This window comes from Salvelinus fontinalis, chromosome 29, assembly GCF_029448725.1.
Source record: "Salvelinus fontinalis isolate EN_2023a chromosome 29, ASM2944872v1, whole genome shotgun sequence".
NCBI classification, from domain to species: Eukaryota; Metazoa; Chordata; class Actinopteri; order Salmoniformes; family Salmonidae; genus Salvelinus; species Salvelinus fontinalis.
In genome coordinates, this window is record NC_074693.1 from 23665110 (window position 1) to 23687628 (window position 22519).

The 22519-nt window shown below is 46.0% G+C and overlaps 1 protein-coding gene and 2 pseudogenes across 1 annotated transcript; all 3 read right to left on the reverse strand.

Annotated features, from left to right (window-relative positions):
• Window positions 1-1232: 1232 nt before the first annotated feature.
• LOC129827269 (neuronal acetylcholine receptor subunit alpha-9-II-like) lies at window positions 1233-7763 on the reverse strand (annotated as a pseudogene).
• A 711-nt stretch (window positions 7764-8474) lies between these two features.
• Window positions 8475-12166, reverse strand: LOC129827640 (ubiquitin-conjugating enzyme E2 K). The gene is made up of 7 exons (XM_055888661.1): window positions 11728-12166; window positions 10718-10811; window positions 10357-10415; window positions 10161-10243; window positions 9944-10043; window positions 9598-9726; window positions 8475-9391 (listed from the first exon to the last, which is right to left on the reverse strand). Exons 1-7 carry the CDS (start codon window positions 11788-11790, stop codon window positions 9317-9319), a joined length of 603 nt encoding a protein of 200 aa, XP_055744636.1. The 5' UTR covers window positions 11791-12166; the 3' UTR covers window positions 8475-9316.
• An 832-nt stretch (window positions 12167-12998) lies between these two features.
• LOC129827270 (beta-klotho-like) lies at window positions 12999-20565 on the reverse strand (annotated as a pseudogene).
• Between the last annotated feature and the right edge of the window lie 1954 nt (window positions 20566-22519).

Here is a 22519-nt window from a genome sequence, read left to right on the forward strand (position 1 = left end):
AAAAAAATGTTGTGTGTGTGTAAACCGTATTGTTGTAAAGACATCTGATTTGTCCCCTAATTGAGTGAGTGTCATGGGTCTGTGGCATCCATCTGTGCCCGGTTCAGGTGGAGAATTGTTGAGAGATGTCTGCCCTCTGCTGGATATACAGGGTAGTAGTGACAATTCTGTAATAAAAATGTACCTCAACAAGGATCCATAGGGACAAATGGGGATCAACTGTTTTTTAACTGAGTTATACAGGGGGCTCTCTGGTCATATACTTTGTCCTTTGAGTGGTTGACTACTTCCATGAGGCAGTGCTAGCTGCGCCACCAGAGTCTCTGGGTTCGCGCCCAGGCTGGGCTGGGTTCGCGCCCAGGCTCTGTCGCAGCCGGCCGCAACCGGGAGGTCCGTGGGGTGATGCACAATTGGCATAGTGTCGTCCGGGTTAGGGAGGGTTTGGCCGGTAGGGATATAATTGTCTCAGTAATAAAATGTATGCACTCTACTGTAAGTCGCTCTGGATAAGAGCGTCTGCTAAATGACTAAAATGTAAATGTAAAGTAGTAGTGTCAGGCGTACACTACAATCACTACCTGCCACGCACACCTGAACGTTACCAAGTTCATGGTATGGGTGACTGGAGGGGGTAAACTCATTGTGTTGCATAATTTATGGTCCATATTATCTTACATCTACACAGCGCCTGTTTGGAAACAAAGCAGTCATTAACTGTTCACTAAATGATTTTGAACAGAAAAATGATTCCAGGCCTTTGTCTCTGAAACCCCTGGAGTCTGATTTCAAACTGGTGAATAACACATGATGGTTCTTCTGGTTCTATTTAGTGGAGAGATGAGGATAGGAAGGAGACAACAGAGACAACAGTGATTGGGCTGATTGGTGATTGGTCAGTGTACAGTTCATTTGCACACATTTTACACTTGCAGTTACATTTGAAGCAATTTAATAAGTGTTATGTTTTTAATTTAAAATGTATTTGTCTGTCTGTAAGGAGATGACAAGAAAGAGTGAAATGATCTGACTTCAGTAATGTCATAACAGTCCAATAGTCTTTCTTCCATTGTTGTCATGGCACCTTGCCGATAATCAGAATGCTCATGAGGAAGACCATGATGAAGAAGATCCACATAAAATAACCTATCCATCACCCTGGCAACCTTCTTCCACTCTGCCTGGTGGCGCAAGTGGCCCTCTGTTACCGGAAGCAGATGGCGATGTACTCCACGTTCCGCACCAGCTTGGAGTCCACCCCGGATAAGCTGCTGCCATGACTACAGAACACACAGGGGTCAAAGGTTACTGAGGCCACCACAGCAGCGACCACGGCTGCCTTTTCAACATCTGGACAGCATGGAGGCGCCTCCTTACAGCAATCCCCCAGGGAGAGGTTCCCGTTGGACTCAAAACCTTCGTACTTGGAGCTGGGGTCTTCTAATCTCTGGTGATGTGGTGTTGGGGGGGTCGAGGCTTGGGGTGACGATGAGGTCCAGGGGTTTGGGATCCGGAGTGTTTGTGGCGGTACTGGTTCTCTCGCCCGCTGTGGCCTCCCGGTTTCCCATTGGCCTGGTGGTGGGGCTGAAGATGGGGTGGTGGATGTCGTCCTGTCCATAGTGTGAGGAGGAAGAGGAGGGGGAAGAGGTGGCAGGGACACAGTTCTCTCTCACCTCATAGACCAAGATGATCTTGGGCATGTAGTTGATGATGAGGACTTTGAACCAATGGGGGACGGGTTTGGCTTCGGCACAACATAAATAGATGTTCATGATGAAGACGATGAGATCTGTGGAGGCTGTGATCATTGTCATGGTAGCGACGTATTACTTTCCTGTGTGACAGACAGAAGAGAGGAAAATAACTTACTTCATGTGAATACATGGAGTCTGTGTGTGTGTCTGCACTCGCCAATAAGGGGTACATACTCAGAAGACGGCATTCTCTCGGGCACACCATGAGCTGGAACACGGTCAAGGCCAGCAGCACGGTGACCCCCAGGGACACCTTCTCCCCAGAGTCAGCTGGCAGGTAGAAGCCCAGCGGGGCCAGGAAGGAGATGAGGAAGCGGGGCAGAAGGTTAAAGATGTAGAAGGAAGAGCGGCGTTGGAGCAGGACGGTGTAGGTGATGTCAGGGTAGGGATCGGAGCAACAGCCGTACATGATGACGTTTTTGGTGGCCGGCATGCCATGGCATTCCCACTTCACGTTCCCCACGAAGTCCGGCATGTCCTCACTGCCCATGCCCATGGCCATGTCAACCTGGGAAGAGACATCAGAATAGAGGGTGAAATATAATAGGAGTGTAACAGTGGTGTTTCAGTAGAGCATTATAATGCGCACACACACACATACACAATGACTTTGTCTGCATTGCTAATGGCAGAATGACATCACCACACACAGGACTGTGTGTGTCTGTGGTAGGGTAGTCTGAAGCAGTAGGACAGGGTGTCTGCCTGTCTGTGGTAGGGCAGTCTGAAGCATTAGGACAGTGCGTTTGCGTGTCTGTGGTAGGGCAGTCTGAAGCAGTAGGACAGGGTGTCTGCGTGTCTGTGGTAGGGCAGTCTGAAGCAGTAGGACAGTGCGTTTGCGTGTCTGTGGTAGGGCAGTCTGAAGCAGTAGGACAGGGTGTCTGCGTGTCTGTGGTAGGGCAGTCTGAAGCAGTAGGACAGGGTGCATCTGCTTGTCTGTGGTAGGGCAGTCTGAAGCAGTAGGACAGGGTGCGTCTGCCTGTCTGTGGTAGGGCAGTCTGAAGCAGTAGGACAGGGTGTGTCTGCCTGTCTGTGGTAGGGCAGTCTGAAGCAGTAGGACAGTGTGTCTGCCTGTCTGTCTGTCTTTCAGGCTCACCAAGTTGTCACCATTTAACTTTTATACTGACACAGGAGACAGTATAAGTCTAAATAACAAAGTATGTGTGTGTGTGGTGTGTGTGGTGTGTGTGGTGTGTGTGTGTGGTGTGTGTGGTGTGTGTGGTGTGTGTGTGTGGTGTGTGTGTGTGGTGTGTGTGGTGTGTGTGTGTGGTGTGTGTGTGGTGTGTGTGGTGTGTGTGTGGTGTGTGTGTGTGGTGTGTGTGTGTGGTGTGTGTGGTGTGTGTGTGTGTGGTGTGTGTGGTGTGTGTGTGGTGTGTGTGTGTGGTGTGTGTGTGGTGTGTGTGTGTGGTGTGTGTGGTGTGTGTGTGTGGTGTGTGTGTGGTGTGTGTGGTGTGTGTGTGGTGTGTGTGGTGTGTGTGCCCATCCTGTACACCTGGTTGCCGTTGTATGTCCAGGAGCCAAATGTGAGGTTGCACTCCTGGCTGTGAAAGGGGAAGTAGGAGACCACCACCACAAAGAAGCTCAAATTACAATTACAATTCATGGACTAACAGTTATTGTCAATAAGGGAGGTTGTTTCTAGAGAGTAGAAATGATTATGGTTTAGAGGCTGTACTGTACAGTATATCTGTGTGACGTACGGGCGTACTTGTTACAGAGGACGAGGTCAGTCCTCCACACCAGACTGCTGGGGATCCGGATGACCTCCAGGCCATCATAGTCCTCCTTGTTCCACCTCAGGTAGGCATCGTGCCACATCTGACGGATCCACAGGTCAATACCTGGTTCCCCTCGTCAATACCTGGTTCCCGTCGTCCTGCACACATAGACACAGATATAAACACACAGACACAGATACTGTATAAACACACACACACACATAGATGCAGGTGCCCACATGCCTTAGACACATGCACACAGCAGTCACACACACACACAAGACATGTGGACACACACAGATAAGGGCAATATACTAGCGAACAGTCTTATTCTTCTTGTCATTGTCTCTCTCTCTCTCATTAACCCACTAAAGTCTCAGACTAGCTGTCAGACAGTGAAATTCAGACCCAGCTATCTGTCAATATCAGGTGGATGAGAAGTTTAGATGGGGGGGTTGAGGGGTTGTCACTGCCAGAACCTGACGCATTGCTTGACCAAAGCATGGAACCAAGGAGTAATGGGACACTCAAAACACACACACACGTCATTAGTCTGTCTGCATTTCAAAGTGACATCATTCCAGAGACAGGGAATGAGTTGGCAGTAGGACAGCTCTCTCTTTAGAGAGCACTAGACAAGGTACACTTAGTAACACACACACACACACACACAAATGGGAGGTTGACACTCCACTGAACTGAAAGAGTATATGGCTGATAACTGTAGGCCTGTACAGTACGTCTGACGTCTCTCATACACATCAACAGAGGAACCAATTGGGTAACTAATACAGCATGTTCAAGGTACAGTACTTGTGCCTTGCATACATAGGTAAAAGAACAGGCGAGTCACAGAGTTGACTGACTATACGTGTCTTAGCAATGAGCAGAACAGCGCTGGCTGCTGCCTGGTTCCTGTCACACTGTTTTACGTCCTCTGATCTAAAGTACATGATCTCTCGCTTCGATATCTCTTAGAAAAGTTATCCTCTGTATACGTACACACAGTATTTGATCAGGGGATATACATTTTGTCAAAGCCTCATTGTGAGAGAAGCCGGTCATAGATGATCAGTGGTCCTCTACTCGTCGCTGAGACCTAGTCAGTCATCTCTGAGACTCACCATGCCTTTGATCTGGGAGAGAGTGATCTGCAGGGTGACGTTCAGGGCTTTGTCTGTGTCCTCAACTGGCCGCAGGGCTTTCGAGTAGTTCTCCATCAGGTCAGTGAGCAGCTGCTGTGCGTACTGGCCCTGAGCCGAGTGGGCCACTACAATAGGAGAATAGAAGTCAGTCTTATTTGTGAAAGAATACAGAAGGTAGGCCAATTTGTTGTAGCGTCCATGTATGTATGTATGTATGTATGTATGTATGTATGTATGTATGTATGTATGTATGTATGTATGTATGTATGTATGTACAGTCGTGGGGAAAAGTTATGAGAATGACACAAATATTAATTTTCACAGTCTGCTGCCTCAGTGTCTTTAGATATTTTTGTCAGATGTTACTATGGAATACTGAAGTATAATTACAAGCATTTCATAAGTGTCAAAGGCTTTTATTGACAGTTACATGAAGTTGATGCAAAGCGTCAATATTTGCAGTGTTCACCCTTCTTTTTCAAGACCTCTGCAATCCGCCCTGGTATGCTGTCAATTAACTTCTGGGCCACATCCTGACTGATGGCAGCCCATTCTTGCATAATCAATGCTTGAAGTTTGTCAGAGTTTGTGGGTTTTTGTTTGTCCACCCTCCTCTTGACTATTGACCACAAGTTCTCAATGGGATTAAGGTCTGGGAAGTTTCCTGGCCATGGACCCAAAAGATAAATGTTTTGTTCCCCGATCCACTTAGTTATCGCTTTTGCCTTATGGCAAGGTGCTCCATCATACTGGAAAAGGCATTGTTCGTCAACAAACTGTTCCTGGATGGTTGTGAGAAGTTGCTCCCGGAGGATGTGTTGGTACCATTCTTTATTAATGGCTGTGTTCTTAGGCAAAATTGTGAGTGAGCCCACTCCCTTGGCTGAGAAGCAACCCTACACATGAATGGACTCAGGATGCTTTACTGTTGGCGTGACACAGGACTGATGGTAGCGCTCACCTTGTCTTCTCCGGACAAACTTTTTTCCGGATGCCCCAAACAATCGGAAAGGGGATTCATCAGAGAAAATGACTTTACTCCAGTCCTCAGCAGTCCAATCCTTGTACCTTTTGCAGAATATCAGTCTGTCCCTGATGTTTTTCCTGGAGAGAAGTGGCTTCTTTGCTGCCCTTCTTGACACCAGGCCATCCTCCAAAGGTCTTCGCATCACTGTGCGTGCAGATGCACTCACACCTGCCTGCTGCCATTCCTGAGCAAGCTCTGTACTGGTGGTGCCCCGATCCCACAGCTGAATGAACTTTAGGAGACGGTCCTGGCGCTTGCTGGACTTTCTTGGGCGCCCTGAAGCCTTCTTCACAACAATTGAACCGCTTTCCTTGAAGTTCTTGATGATCCGATAAATGGTTGATATAGGTGCAATCTTACTGGCAGCAATATCCTTGCCTGTGAAGCGCAATGATGACGGCACGTGTAACCATGGATGACGGCACGTGTAACCATGGATGACAGAGGAAGAACAATGATTCCAAGCACCACCCTCCTTTTGAAGCTTCCAGTCTGTTATTCAAACTCAATCAGCATGACAGAGTGATCTCCAGCCTTGTCCTCGTCAACACTCACACCTGTGTTAACAAGAAAATCACTGACATGATGTCAGATGGTCCTTTTGTGGCAGGGCTGAAATGCAATGGAAATGTTTTTTGGGGATTCAGTTCATTTGCATGGCAAAGAGGATCTTTGCAATTAATTGCAATTCATCTGATCACTCTTCATAACATTCTGGAGTATATGCAAATTGCCATCATACTAACTGGGGCAGCAGACTTTGTGAAAATGAATATTTGTGTCATTCTCAAAACCTTTGGCCACGACTGTAGGCTACTACCGCTGCCAAGGGGTCTAATAATTTATGGCACGGGTGGTATGGTATTAGCCTCATGGAATGCTGGTTCAAGCCTCCCTCCATTGTTACCCCCTCAATGGACCTAATAGTCCACATTGAGGAAGGGTCCTGTCTAGAGAGTTGTCTGGGGTGTGGAGAGATGTGAAGCCTTGGTCGAAGTGCAAGGCGCATCCCGCGTAATCCAATGCGTAAAATGAGCTCACTGGGACGTTTTAAATATAAAAGCAACAATGTCAATCTAGGTCAGAAATAATAGACTGTTAATATGATTTTAAATAAGACAGACATATGTTTACATTTCCATGGGCTTAACTCCATTGTAGGATTTCCCAAACATGTCCTAAGTACAGCTAATGTCACTGACTTACCATCGATCAAAAACATCGCAAAGCACACAATTGGAAACATCTTCCGAACCAGGAGGAAATTGGATCAACACACACCCGCTCCTTTGTTTAAATCCATCCAGGTTTCTATGACGTCCATTCAACCCCAATTGAACTCAATTGCTTATAACAGCCCTCCTTGTGCTTTAGGGCAGCGGAGGTTGCATGCCCGCTCAGACACTGAATAGGACCCCGGCTATCACATCGAAGGCGGAGACGGGGGAAACCAGATGCCCCCGGACCATAGGCACAACACACAGGATGTATTCAGCTGTAAATCAAACTATTGGCTGGTGTGCTCGCGAGGCAGACACTGGTTGAGGCAGAAGGTTCAATGTAATAGGCCTAGGCCTACCAATTTGTTGATCAATGGTTTGGATATCAGGTTTGGATAGGGCATAGGAATGGTTTGTGTGATTTTATCATCATGGATACCAGGGTAATCAAATGGTTAGGCCTACAATTTCCAATCAAATATAAAAGACTGGATGTGGGTTTTGGTTGCCTTGGAGGGCCTTTAGGAGACCTGGGTAATAGGGAATTGAGGGAATAGATGGTGCAGGATTATATCTGGGTGGTATACCCAGTAGACGTGTTCCTATGAGGGTTTTCAAGTCCAAAACATTAGGTTGTCTTCTTCACAAAACCTAAACCTGGGACCTAAGCTGTTACCACCCTGACACTTACTCAGATCACATCTCACTTTACTAAGTATCATTGGACCTACACTAAATCCCACAACTTTTCTCAGCTCTGGCAGAAGATTTGGTGGCGTGTCAGGGGAGAGATATTCAAGGTAACAAAGAGAGATACAAAACAAGCTTTTGTCACTTGGGAAACCTGAGGTTGGCTTTGTATCTCGATAGCAGGTGTCGCTGTGCAGCAGGGGAGTCTGCATGGGTCGCAATAGGGACACTAAGGCCTAACTCCAGCCCCCACACACAGTAGGCCTATTTACACACAGACTGATACAAGCTTGTGTGTAAAGGCATTCTTCCCAGTGCAGGCATGCTGCAATATGGGTATCGGAGAGCACTGCCAGGTTCACTCCTGTGTTAAAAGATGGACTTGTTGGCAAGGCTGGCTCAGACACAACACGCTACCTACCCTGCCATCTGGTTGTGTTCAGCCTAATAACTCTCGCCTGACTACACAAACAATATGCTCTGTGGCTTTTCTCAAACAAGAACTGATAGCCCATTGTACAATGTGTTAATCTAGTTCATGCTCCGATCCACTAGCATGTGGGGTTTTAATCATGTCTAGACAGAATCAACCCACTTAGTAAGTCCTTTCGTGCCACTGATAGTGCAGTGCATACAAATTCACTTATTTAAATAAATATGCATATGTATGCAGCATGGTTACACACACACACACAATTCTATATTGTATTGCATATGCTTGTTCTATTTTCCTCAAGTATATAATTCCCACTGGACTTTGTTTCTCCCAGTATTATAAATTTAGCTTCTCACCCTAGATTTTTGTACACATACAGGGAGGGAAGAGTACTAATCGCACACACAAATGCAAACACACAATACTCAAAGTAATTCAGCAATATAATGAATTTCTAAAGAGCAAATAAAACACCACCCATTTTGGATTAATTTACACAGACTTTAATAGCTTTATTTACAGATGAATTCTTTTGACATTTTTTTTACCTCTGTTGGCATAGTTCAGTGGATGCGATATCTTTCAAACCACTTTAATTTTTTTTACTCCCAGTCTTAAATTTGCTTGAGTAGCGTTATCGGTGAACAGTGCACTGAGCGTTTCTGTTTTCTTTCTCTCTTTTTAAAAACGGGAATCTAATCATCTTCTTGTAGGAGGCCAGAACCAGATAAAAAATGGGGGAAGAAGAAAGAGTGATGATGATAGTCATGACAGGGTTGAGAGGGGTGGGGCTCCCTGCTGATGGGGTGGAGAGTTTAGGATGGTAAGACTAAGACAGTTGATACATCATGTGGCTACTGCAAGTGCTAGGAAACACCAGTGATGTGGTAAGTGCCAAAATGGTGGAGATTTCTCTGTTCTAACAATCTTACAACACTTCCTTACTTTCAAGGTCATAACTGATGTGAAAGGATTGTATACATCATAGGACACCAGTGGAGTGTTTAGACAAAGCCAGCGAGTCTGAAGGAGTTGGGATGGTAATGGACATGAATAGCATGAGTAGAGGGGGAGAGGAATGGCACATGGCCTAAGGGAAGGAGTCATTTGATTGAGGTATGTGAAATGATGGCAGGGAACAGTGCCAACGTGAAGATGGCAAGGAAGATGGAGAGTGGTACAGAGATGATGACAATGGGAGAAATGCCAGGAGGTTGAGAGGGGGTATCCAACAGGTAGATAAGAGGGGTGAGGGGTCAGAGGGACAGCCGAGAAGAGGGCTTCAGATGGAGGGAGACTGAAGGAGGGGTCAGATGGGGGCGTTGAGACTCAGTTACTGAGCAGTAGCTCTGTTGCTGTCTCCACATCCCAGGATTTCGACGACAACGCCACTATTACTGCATTCTGTGGAGACGGGACAAACAGTAGTGTAAGAAGTTTAGAACACTGTCATAACTGTGCTACAGTATTCAAAACACAAAACAGATCCATTGGTGAACCATATTAAAGTGAGATCAAAGAACACCACCTATCAACAGTGGTCTTGTAATACCATAAAGCGTAAATGACTTATGAAGGTATGAGACAGTAATAAGGGGTTGGTCACTCACTTTGTCAAAGCCCATGGCACAGAGTTTGTCTATTTTGCGTGTGTACTCTGGGCTGGAGGAGGGGGCGCCGGCGTACACATGAGACCAGAGTCTGGCCGTCTGTTTGAACATCTCTGGATTCTGCTTATACTGGGTGGGAGAGAGCAAAAAAGAGAGAAAGAAATAAAGAACACATCACAATAGCGAGCAGGCAGCAAGACAGCAGCATAGAAACCTCACTAGGTGACAATAGAGTAAATCACATTTACTCAATGAACAAATGGCAAAATCTACAAACAGAGGCATACTTATTATGCATACTCTCCCTCTCTCACACACAGACATAGACACCCAGTGTTCCTCTCACCTGATTGGCCACCACAGCATCCTGTGGATCATCTGGTTCTGCAGCTGCCAGTAAGGCCTGTAGTGACAACAGCACTGTCCTCAGCGTCATAGCTGCCGCCCTGTCAGACACATAGAGGAGATGGTATTAGAGTACTAAGAACTGGGATCATCCGTAACTAAGACATGACAATGAAAAAAAAAAAAACTTTAAAGAGTATTGGAACAGAGTGACTTACCACTGGTCTTTGAGGATGTCCAGACATATAGCACCTGTGACTGAGCTGATGTTGGGATGCCAGATCTTTGTGATAAATCGCACCTGGGAAGCACATAAACAAGCAAGTGAATTAGCAACTTCACCCTGGCCCAGGTCAATGTTGACAACATTCACAACTGAACAATAAACATTAGAATGTTATTTTTTATACATACCTTTGGTGGATTGAAGGGATATGTTTCTGGAATTTTAATTTCTAGTTGATATCTGCCACCTGAAGAATACAGAAAGCAGATAGTTATGACAGCAAGAACACCAGCATATGCACAAGTACTAACTAAAATATGGGATCAAGCGACTGCTCAAATCTTCTGTAACCTTTTGCATGACACAAGCCTAGCTCCCTTGATGGAAAACTGCTTTGAATCCTATTGTGGCGCATTAGACAGACTAGAGTTTGACCCAGGTAAGAGAAGTAAGTCTGCCTCAGCCCTCAACTAAACACAGGTAAGTCTGTCCCAGGTAAACCAGTTAGGTGTGTCCACAGTCCCAAGTCAGCAAACCCCGGCCTCTCACCTTCATACGGCGTGTCAGGTGGCCCTGCGATCTCCCCCTTCAGCTCTGTGAAGTTCTCATCCACTAGGTCCACCTTTATCTGGTTTTTACTCGTCTGTCAGAGAAGGAGAGAAGCAGAGGTCATCAGTTGGTTCTGTCACAGAGCATGTGCTGGGGTGTAAGAAAAGGAGGGGTAGCCATAAGAGGGTACCTCATCTCTACCCAACTTCCTCTCAACAGACATACTCACAGAACGATCGGTGACAGCTAATACGTTCCTACATGACCTGTCTCCTTCCACTTGAATATTTGATATAATTTGATAAGAAGCAACAGTATGAGAAGTTTGTCATGTCCAAGTTGTGCTACACATTCTTACGGGATATGCTAAACTTGTTGGCGAACGTTAACTCCATTTACTGTTAAAATACTACCATGACATGACACTTATGTTGCGCAATACCCTTAACTTTCTATGCATGAAGCATGTCATAATCACCTGCAACAGGACAAGTAGGTAGAAAATGTCACGCTAGCTTTCGAACCCAAATCTGTCAATGCGGCAGAAGTTGACACCCTGGTAGTAAAAACACAGCGTTAACTGTGGGTGGCAAATATCATACTTCTTAGTTGACTAGTTAGCTACCACCCCTAGTCTGACGTTAGAAAGGTTAATTAAGCCTCATATTAAACCACCGTGACTTCTTTCAATGCTTAGCTAGCTACCTTAGCTGGAAACGCTAACATCAAGGCAGGGAATATCCTGTAGGCTAGTTAAATTAGCAACATAACGTTAAGCAACGTTGCGAAAAATCCAGTCACGCGTTCCTTCCTTGGCCTTCGTTTGCAAACAGGGTAGTTAGCGCCTTGTCCTTCACCTTTGTTAACATCTGGCTAAGTAACCTCAGTAGCTAGCTAATAAAACACTCATTTTCAACAACAGGCAATCGTGTTAGACACCAACTCAGCTAGCGTTAGCTTGCTAGCTATTTAGCGTATCGTTCACGGTCGATTGAAAAAAATAAGCCCACCTCCTCGCTTTTGAGAACCTCTTTAAATTCCCGTTTTATCCTTTGAACCGCGATGTTGGCCATGATTTCGCCGTGTTTCTGTCGGAAGGGAACACGATCGTCTCGCTCAGTCAGGCCTCGCTTTGCTTCAGCCCTACTAGTAGCTAGCTAACCCAGCTAATTCGCAGTCCCCCTCGCACTTTCGTTCTTTCTGCCTGTCACTTTTGGATCCAAGCAACAATAACAGTTGCAAGGGTACAGCTAGTTTCCACTAAATGCTAAGTTCTGCGGAAACGTGACTGAGCCACGATGTCATAAAATATATCGCTAGCTAGTTACAAAAGAGCCGAGGGACATGTGTATTTTCTGGAAATATTGTCACAATGTACGCAGTTGACAGTTTGTGATGCTGGAAACATTTTAATACCAACTGCATGCAAGCTGAAAAGCGGATCATGTGATTTCGACAGCATTGCTTTGCTGTACGCTACTTGTCATTAGTTCCCTCCCTGTCATTACATTCCAGAGACGCTTGTCTGCAATAACTGGTACACCCATTTATTGTATGAGTGGACAATGAAAAACAGGCCTAGAATTGCTTATATATGCTTGATTATATTGTCCAAAGTATAATTTAATATATAAATAATTACACTGTACATTTAACATTATATTTATTGTTACCTATCTGGACCTCAATGATGCAACATGGGGCAACATTTAGAATAATATGTATCTGGGACACAACTCTCAATTCAACAGTATATACGTACATATGGTTCACTGCTTCATACGCCCTTGCTGGATCTAGAATGATGATGAGGAAGCGATAAGCATAGGATGAGAACAACGTCAAAAGTTATTCTATCAATCTATCAGAACAAACAAAGGCTTTTCTTATTTGTATTAGTGGTCTTTGACTGTCACAACCTAGAAAAACTGCTTCATGTGGAGATTCCATATCGCTACAAATGACAGCTCAAGATGACTTAACTATCTACGTTTGTCAGTTCATTTACATACTAAAATCAGAATCAGACTCTGTGGTAGACTATGGTATTAATTAATCCTGTACTCTGTCTCTGACTATTTTCTACCTTTCTCAGCCTGTGTATCATGGTCAGCTCTTTCTCTCTGTATTCTCTCCAAGGGCCTTGAACCAGCGTTGGGACATAAAATCCCCACTAGGGGGCAGCAGTGTCTCAAAGAAGCAGTGCGCGCATAGAACAGCAACATTTCTGGCACAATCAAAGCTTCTACAACAGATAACATAAATTTGAAAAAGGGAAAGCTGCAACATACAGTTGTATTTTATTGAATTTCATATATAGCAAATTATTATGGTTTAATTTACAGAATAACATATTATGTATTTACAATGGAATTACACATCATCTTTAGCCCCCCCCAATAAAATCGCACAATAAATCAAACTAAACAAGTGCTTGAGTTGGCCATCCATAGATAACATGTCTCTGGAGCCAAGAGAGAAAAATACTTCTGCCATCAGTCCATATGCCCTATGAACTCCCTATGATTACAAGTATACAAAGACATGAGATCAGTACACAGAGTGATACACACTAACAAGTCATACAGGGCAGTCTATTGTTGGCCTACACGATACACGATCAGTCTAGGCCCCTTACTTTTTTCAATCTTTACTAATGACATGCCACTGGCTTTGAGTAAACCCAGTGTGTCTACGTATGCGGATGACTCAACACTATACATGTCAGCTACTACAGCGACTGAAATGACTGCAACACTTAACAAAGAGGTGCAGTGAGTTTCAGAGTGGGTGGCAAGGAATAAGTTAGTCATAAATATTTCTACAACTAAAATCATTGTATTTGGGACAAATCATTCACTAAACCCTAAACCTCAACTAAATCTTGTAATAAATAATATGGAAATTGAGCAAATTGAGGTGACCAAACTGCTTGGAGTAACCCTGGATTGTAAACTGTCATGGTCAAAACATATTGATACAACAGTAGCTAAGATGGGAAAAGTCCATAATAAAGCGCTACTCTGCCTTCTTAACAACACTATCAACAAGGCAGGTCCTACAGGCCCTAGTTTCTACCTTCTTAACAACACTATCAACAAGGCAGGTCCTACAGGCCCTAGTTTCTACCTTCTTAACAACACTATCAACAAGGCAGGTCCTACAGGCCCTAGTTTTGTCGCACCTGGACTACTGTTCAGTCATGTGGTCAGGTGCCACAAAAAGGGACTTAGGAAAATTGCAATTGGCTCAGAACAGGGCAGCACGGCTGGGCCTTGGATGTACACAGAGAGCTAATATTAATATGGAACAGCTGGGACTGTGATGCAACACAAACATAGGCACAGATACATGCATACACACACACACATGATAACATACGCACTATACACAAATGGATTTTGTACTGTAAATATGTGGTAGTGGTGGAGTAGAGGCCTGAGGGCACACAGTGTGTTGTGAAAACTGTGAATGTATTGTAATGTTTTTAAAATGGTATAAACTGCCTTAATGTAGCTGGAACCCAGGAAGAGTAGCTGCTGCCTTGGCAGCATGAGGATTCATAATAAATACAAATGTTTATGATAGTTTATAGGCTACAAACTGTCAATTGTATTCATTGGAGATACATTGTTTTTCAATATGTGGGATCTCTAGGGATCAGACAGAGACTATTAGTCACTTGGTATTGGTAAAGATGACCCATTGGCCCTCGCTGATCCCACTGTGTTGAGCACAATCCCAGTGGGCTTGTGAGGTTGAGGTTGAGGTTTCCCCCTAGACACTGCTCTACAGTCAGTTTTGTGTTTTTCCTCTCAGTTCAAGGTTACGATTTCAGGAGGGTAAGCGGATCCTAGACCTGTCCCCAAGAACCATTACAACAGGACCAAACGCCTAGCAGCTGACCACTCGGATCCTATCCGTCACACGCTGCAGGGACACTCTCTCCCACAGCTGACACTTCATCCCCAATGGGACAGGACACACCGGCACCCCCTACTCCTAGTCCTCTTCCTCCTGACGATGATGATGATGACTGCCACTAGCACAGCTAGCGTGATGAGGAGACATGCAGCGAAGAACAGCAGGGGTTTGTTCTCTGAGATGCGAGCGCAGATGGAACACACCGTCCGGCGGTTGCTGACCCTACAGGAAGATGTGACGTTGTTGCCAGGGAAACCACTGCAGTCAATGATCCCTCGGTAGGCTGCGATGGAGGTTTTGGGTTGGGACTGGTGGTGGAAAGAGGTGAAGAGGCCGAACTGAGGGACGTGTCGATCCTGCAGTTTCCAGATGTAGAAGCCCTTTAGGTTGACTCCATCCAACTGACGAGCTGGAGTGGAGAGAAGACAGGGAGAAGTGGGAGGTCAGAATCACTATTTCTGCATACAGAAAAGACACTTTAAGCAATACCAATAACAACAAGCTGTAGCATGTGTGGGGGCCATAAACCAACTGAGGCTTTATTGTGGCTACAGTACTGCACAGAATGTTTGTCTCAGTACAGCGGGACAGTTCTCACTGGGATTCACTTTAGGATCTCAAAGGTTCCTCATACAGTAAAGTCTGTGAGTTCACTGTATTTTCATTGAAAATGAGAATTTGTTCTTAACCTACTTGCCTAGTTAAATAAAGGTTACAAAACACAGGAATCTCTGAGCGGTGGTTGCATGTGACTCCAGGAAGGGGTTGGCGGGTTCTACCCAGTCTTCGTGCAGGGCCAGGGACACGTCCTCTCTGTTGGCTGAGATACTCCCTCTCATAGAGCCGCCAGGCCTTAGTGTGGGCCAGCAGGAGGCTATGGGCTGCCAGATGCTGCTCCTCTCCACTCCATCAGTCTGTTGGGCTCATTGATGGTGATCCAGTAACTCACCCAGGGCCCCAGCCCTGTAGCAGAGGGCTGCGTAGCTCTGGAAGGCCTCCACCGTGCTCTGGTTCAGCCAGCCTCTGGAGCCATGCACCGGGCCAGGCAAGCCCAGCAGAGGGGCTCTGTTCGTGGGGTAGTAGAGGGTGACCATGGCCTCCAGGCCCTGCTTGCGGAGCTCAGTCAGGGGACAGCGATAGTATCTGTTATAAAGAGTTTGAAGTTATTTAAAATGCAAAGTTTATCCATGCAGGCGTGCATTCTAGTGTATGTTTGCATGTGTATTAAACATTGAATACGCACTATACAGTGTGCGTCTACCCCAGGGCCTCTGTGTTCACATTAGACAGATCTCCATGGGGCAGGATGAGGGACCAGTTTAGAGCGAAGCGGTAGTGAGATGCCCCTGTGGACTCAAAGAGGCCCAGGTGATCTCGGATGGCCAGGTAGTTATCCTGGTGTGGAGCTTTACCCCTTGGACAGGACGCAGCGCCCTGTCCCCTGTCAGATGGGGGTCCAAGAATTGAGGGGAGAAGGGGTGGAAATGGACCTTTAATAAAGGAGAACAAGAATATACATGTTTGTGTTAATTTCTTACAAGGTGTGTAATGACCTAGCTTGCGTATTGTTCTGTTCGAGATCGAGTGCAAAAAAAGCAGAGCAGTTTTACTAAATAAAATCACAATCTCCTCAATTTTTCCTTTCTCCTCCCTCTCTCGTCTCTGCATCCTGTCCTCTTCTCATCCCTCATCCCCTCACCTGTAGGGTTGAGTCGGCCACGCCCCAGTGGAAGTCACATGGGAAACACCCTTTGACCTCTCTGGTGGTCTCATCGCCAGGGAAACCGTTCTCCTTGACAACCTGCCTGTAGAACTGAGCGGTGGTCTTTGGGACCCTGGTTCAGTTGGCCTGACTGAAGTCGATATAGAACAGACCTTGTCACGCTGTAGCCGTAGCTCCACTGAAAACCATCCACCAGAGACCAGGCTGTGTAGCCAAACACTCTGACACTGTCAAACACCATCGCTGGACACAAACAAACACAGAGATAATTAAATGAGGAGACACAGTTACCACAGAGGTAGAAATAGCACAACAGTGCAGAGGTTAAATATATTAAAAGGGGTCAGTCTGTCAAATATACTCTCTTGTTGACCTCTGTTTTCCCTAACCCTGCCCCCTCATCTACCCCCTCCTCCCTCCTCACCTTGCAACACCTGGTTGATGAACCTCATCATCAGGTAGATAGCGACTGTATCCTCCCTCTCCACAGCTGCATCTGAGAACCAGCCCCCCTCCGCCACCAGCACTGGAAGGTCCCCGTACTCCAGCCGCACCCAGCCCAGTACCCGCCTCAGGTCTGGGAACACCAGGCTCTGGCCCAGACACAGATTGTTAGGCCCAAAGGACAGGGAAAAGAAGTCAGCTGTTCCCCTCACCCAGAGCTTCTCCTCAGGGGTGAACTCAAGCAGGAGCCATCTAGTAGTGGATCTCATAGAGGCTGGCAGTCTCCGTCCACGAAGTTGGGATTGGCGAACCAGCCAAGCACCGCCTCCATGGACTGCTGGCAGAGGGAACCCAGGACGAGGGACACCTGACCCTTCTGAGTCGGGTGGAAGTGGGTGTTATATGTGTGCCACGCTTTGGTATGCGCCTGTAAATGTGTCAATGAAATGGAGGTCAGTTAAACATGCACTGCATTATGGCAGAGACATTGCACATACTACAGACATTGGACCTGTACAGTGTCTAAGTATGTGCTGGGACATAAGTGATTATTAATGAAGCCTGATATCTTCCTAACCTACTGCTGTGCTGTGGTGCCGACCGGCCCGCCCACAAAACTGCTGATGTCACAGGCTTTAACCCCCAGTGTCTCCTTAAGTGTCCTGTTTACTGTTCACAGTACTGCTGCTGTAATAAACCTCATAGCAAACGGTAAACACACACGGTAACAAGAGGTCAATGACTGCTAATAGCTGCTGAAGGAGCACAGTGAATATATCACAACTTGAAACCTTTTGGATGAGTTTAACCTGATTTATTGAAGAAAGCACAGCATGTACCATGGCTGTCAAAGCTTTATGTCTTCACTCATTTTCTTTGCAATGTCTTGAACCCAATGAAAAACACAAACATTCATTGACCACTGATAAAACCTACAGAAGTTCAAAGACTAAAGTGAAGTTCAAAGTCTGACTAAACGGGGTCTCAGTTTCAATCTATCCAAAGGGTTCTAATTCACAACATAACCCCCTGTCCCCTCTCCCAAATAGGCACAGATAGTCGTTGCCCTTTTACACAGAACTGGGAACAACTTTCCCTTACGAAATCCTAACCATTCCCATTGGAAGAAAATCAAATACTGACCTAATATTTGCGTCTAGGGGCAACTTCAGACTTCTTCTGGCCCTTGACCAGTGGTGGAAAAAATATCCAATTGTCATACTTGAGTAAAAGTAAAGATACCTTAATAGAAAATGACTCAGATAAAAGTGAAAGTCACCCAGTAAAATACTACTTGAGTAAAAGTCTAAAAGTATTTGGTTTTAAGTATACTTAAGTATCAAAAGTAAATGTAATTACTAAAATATACTTACGTATCAAAAGTAAAAGTATAAATAATTTCAAATTGCTTATATTAAGCAAACCAGTCGGAACCATTTTTTCATTTATTTTTTTTACCGATAGCCAGGGGCACATTCCAACACTCAGACATAATTTTAAAATTAAGCATGTGTTTAATGAATGTGCCAGATCAGAGGCAGTAGGATGACCAGAGTTGTTCTCTTGATTAATGTGTGAATTGGACCATTTCCCTGTCATGCTAAGCATTGAAAATGTAACATGTACTTTTGGGTGTCAGGGAAAATGTATGGGGTAAAAAGTACATAATTTTCATGTGTGTCACACGGAATGACGCTGTTGAGATGAAGTAGGTACGGGGAGTAAAACATTTAATTATAACGGACAGAGACGAGACAGGAACAGCGTCAGAAACAAATTCAAAAGACAAAAACAATACAATGCAGCAGTGGGGAACAGAGCTGGGGAACTGACAAATATAGGGGAGGAAATAAACAGGAGATAAGTGAGTCCAGGTGAGTCCAATAACGCTGATGCGAGTGATGAGGGAAGGCAGGTGTGCATGATGGATGGCAGGAGTGCGTGATGCAAGGTAATCTGGCGCCCTCAAGCGCCAGGGGAAGGGAAGAGCGGGAGCAGACGTGACAGAATGTAATGAAGTAAAAGTAAAAGTTGTCAAAAATATAAATAGTAAAGTACAGATACCACAAAGAAATACTTAAGTAGTACTTTAAAGTATTTTTACTTAAGTACTTTACACCACTCCAGGCGCGTGAACTCCCGTCCCGTACCCCTGGACAGCCACCAAGGTATGGGTTGTGCATGGTGATCCAGTACCTCACACGTCCCCCGTATGTCTGGAAACAGAAGGCAGCATGTCAAACAACCCCACCAGGAAGTCATTCCTCCAGCCCCCAGTGCTTCTGCAGGGCCTGGAGAAGGTCCCAGAGGAAAAAGGTCATCACCAGCTCATGCCTCTCTCTCGGAGCCTGTTGAGCAGTTTCCAATACTTCTCCACAGCCACCATATTTGGCTGACTAGTGGCAACCCCGTCAGGGAAGATACGGGGCCAGGAGAGGGAGAAGTAATAGGAGTGCATCCATATGTACCCCAGTGCGTCAACATCCTCCTCCCAGTGGGTGTAGCTGTCACTGCCTGTGTCTGTGACACCTCAGTGGGGGGCCCGAGTGGGTGAAGTGGTCCCAAATTGAGGGGCTTGTCCCGGTCCGAGTCCCCCTTGGGTCTGGAAGGAGGAGGTCCCAGTGCCCCAGAGGATCCCTGGAGGGAAAGTCACATTGACAAAGGACTGGCTCTGGTTGTAAGGCTCTGGGGTGGAGGGCTGCTGCCACTGCCTCCTGCCCTCACCCAGGGAACAGAAAGCCCTGTCCCAGACGATCGCTTCCAGGAGGAGGGAGAGATGGTATGTTACCATATTGCAGCCAGAGTAAGAAGAATGATACTCTCCAGAGATTTCAAAAATCCTTTAAGAGAAAGATAATCCTTTAAGAAAAGCTGGTCTCAGTCTGAGGGACTGTTCCTGTGTGAGTATGAGGGGTCCGGATGTGAAGAATGTGAGGGATCCATGATGGAAGAATAGAAGATGAAGGGATTGAAGCGAACGAGTATAGGAGACTGTGTCAACATGTGGAGCCTAGGAGAGGAGCGGTACACTATCAATCTGACCGACGAACATATCTCTCTCTCTTTCCTTTACTCTGTCCTCCTCCCTCTCTCTCCCTCCTTTACTCTGTCCTCCTCCCTCTCTCTCTCCTTTACTCTGTCCTCCTCTCTCTCTCCTTTACTCTGTCCTCCTCCCTCTCTCTCTCCTTTACTCTGTCCTCCTCCCTCTCTCTCTCTCCTTTACTCTGTCCTCCTCCCTCTCTCTCCCTCCTTTACTCTGTCCTCCTCCCTCTCTCTCTCCCTCCTTTACTCTGTCCTCCTCCCTCTCTCTCTCCTTTACTCTGTCCTCCTCCCTCTCTCTCTCTCCTTTACTCTGTCCTCCTCCCTCTCTCTCTCTCCTTTACTCTGTCCTCCTCCCTCTCTCTCCTTTACTCTGTCCTCCTCCCTCTCTCTCTCTCCTTTACTCTGTCCTCTTCCCTCTCTCTCTCTCTCCTTTACTGTGTCCTCCTCCCTCTCTCTCTCCTTTACTCTGTCATCCTCCCTCTCTCTCTCTCCTTTACTCTGTCCTCCTCCCTCTCTCTCTACCTCTCCTTTACTCTGTCCTCCTCCCTCTCTCTCTCCTTTACTCTGTCATCCTCCCTCTCTCTCTCTCCTTTACTCTGTCATCCTCCCTCTCTCTCTCTCCTTTACTCTGTCCTCCTCCCTCTCTCTCTCCTTTACTCTGTCCTCCTCCCTCTCTCTCTCCTTTACCCTGTCCTCCTCCCTCTCTCTCTCTCTCCTTTACTCTGTCCTCCTCCCTCCCTCTCTCCTTTACTCTGTCCTCCTCCCTCTTTCTCTCCTTTACTCTGTCCTCTTCCCTCTCTCTCTCTCTCCTTTACTGTGTCCTCCTCCCTCTCTCTCTCCTTTACTCTGTCATCCTCCCTCTCTCTCTCTCCTTTACTCTGTCCTCCTCCCTCTCTACCTCTCCTTTACTCTGTCCTCCTCCCTCTCTCTCTCCTTTACTCTGTCATCCTCCCTCTCTCTCTCTCCTTTACTCTGTCCTCCTCCCTCTCTCTCTCCTTTACTCTGTCCTCCTCCCTCTCTCTCTCCTTTACCCTGTCCTCCTCCCTCTCTCTCTCTCTCCTTTACTCTGTCCTCCTCCCTCTTTCTCTCCTTTACTCTGTCTTCCTCCCTCTTTCTCTCCTTTACTCTGTCTTCCTCCCTCTTTCTCTCCTTTACTCTGTCTTCCTCTCTCTCTCTCTCTCTCCTTTACTCTGTCCTCCTCCCTCTTTCTCTCCTTTACCCTGTCCTCCTCCCTCTCTTTTTCCTTTACTCTGTCCTCCTCCCTCTCTCTCCTTTACTCTGTCCTCCTCTCTCTCTCTCTCTCCTTTACCCTGTCTTCCTCCCTCTCCCTTTCCTTTACTCTGTCCTCCTCCCTCTCTCTCTCCTTTACTCTGTCCTCCTCTCTCTCTCTCCTTTACTCTGTCCTCCTCCCTCTCTCTCTCGTTTACTCTGTCCTCCTCTCTCTCTCTCCTTTACTCTGTCCTCCTCCCTCTCTCTCTCTCCTTTACTCTGTCCTCCTCCCTCTCTCTCTCTCCTTTACTCTGTCCTCCTCCCTCTCTCTCTCTCCTTTACTATGTCCTCCTCCCTCTCTCTCTCTCCTTTACTCTGTCCTCTTCCCTCTCTCTCTCTCCTTTACTCTGTCCTCCTCCCTCTCTCTCTCCTTTACTCTGTCCTCCTCCCTCTCTCTCTCTCTCTCCTTTACTCTGTCCTCCTCCCTCTTTCTCTCCTTTACTCTGTCCTCCTCCCTCTTTCTCTCCTTTACTCTGTCCTCCTCTCTCTCTTTCTCCTTTACCCTGTCTTCCTCCCCCTCCCTTTCCTTTACTCTGTCCTCCTCCCCCTCTCTCTCTCTCCTTTACTCTGTCCTCCTCCCTCTTTCTCTCCTTTACTCTGTCCTCCTCCCTCTTTCTCTCCTTTACACTGTCCTCCTCTCTCTCTCTCCTTTACCCTGTCTTCCTCCCTCTCTCTTTCCTTTACTCTGTCCTCCTCCCTCTCTCTGACACATAATGTACATTGGGCATGCACAACCACACTCCCCAACACTGACTCATACGGTCAGGAACACACATGCAGGCACACACACATTTTGTCAATGATTAGCTTGAACTCTGATCCTCACCTCGACTACATTTACTCTCCCTCTCTCGCTCCCTTTCAATCTCCTCTCTATCTCACAATCACTTTCTCTTGCTAAATCTTCTAGTCTCTCTCTCTCTCTCTTTACACTAACACGTTATTGGAACCATTACTACCTAATGGATATGAGGAAAATATTGGCATGTTCTTGCAGCTATTCAAACACTAATGACCTGTCTGAGAAAAAGCTCAAATAAGGTTGCGTTAGAGCCAGTCACCACGCCCTAATAGAGGATTTTTTCCCTCGTAATCATATCACAAATCAACTTTTACCAGTTGAATGTAGATACAAATATAATATTTATTTGTATTAAAAAAATTCTAAAGTATCGGATTAAAATATTTAAATTAGGTGATATGTCATTGAATATGTGCATATGTCCATATCCGGCAAATCCATTTTTCGGGGCACTGGATTAAGTCAGTCTAAATATTTTTGTTTCATTTTGTTAAGACACTCCAGGACTGGATTTACTCAGAGCAGATTGTGGATAAATACTTTTTAAATCTTTCCATCTGTAAAATACTAAAGACATTTTTGGCATATTTTTGTAAAG

What these genes read in the sequence shown, in the direction of transcription:
- LOC129827640 (XM_055888661.1), bottom strand. Translation starts at nt 11,790, where the DNA reads ATGGCCAACATCGCGGTTCAAAGGATAAAACGGGAATTTAAAGAGGTT. An exon ending in AGGTTCTCAAAAGCGAGGAG is followed by an intron (nt 10,812 to 11,727) that starts GTGGGCTTATTT and finishes CTTCTCTGACAG; the next exon opens with ACGAGTAAAAACCAGATAAA. An exon ending in ACCTGACACGCCGTATGAAG is followed by an intron (nt 10,416 to 10,717) that starts GTGAGAGGCCGG and finishes TGTATTCTTCAG; the next exon opens with GTGGCAGATATCAACTAGAA.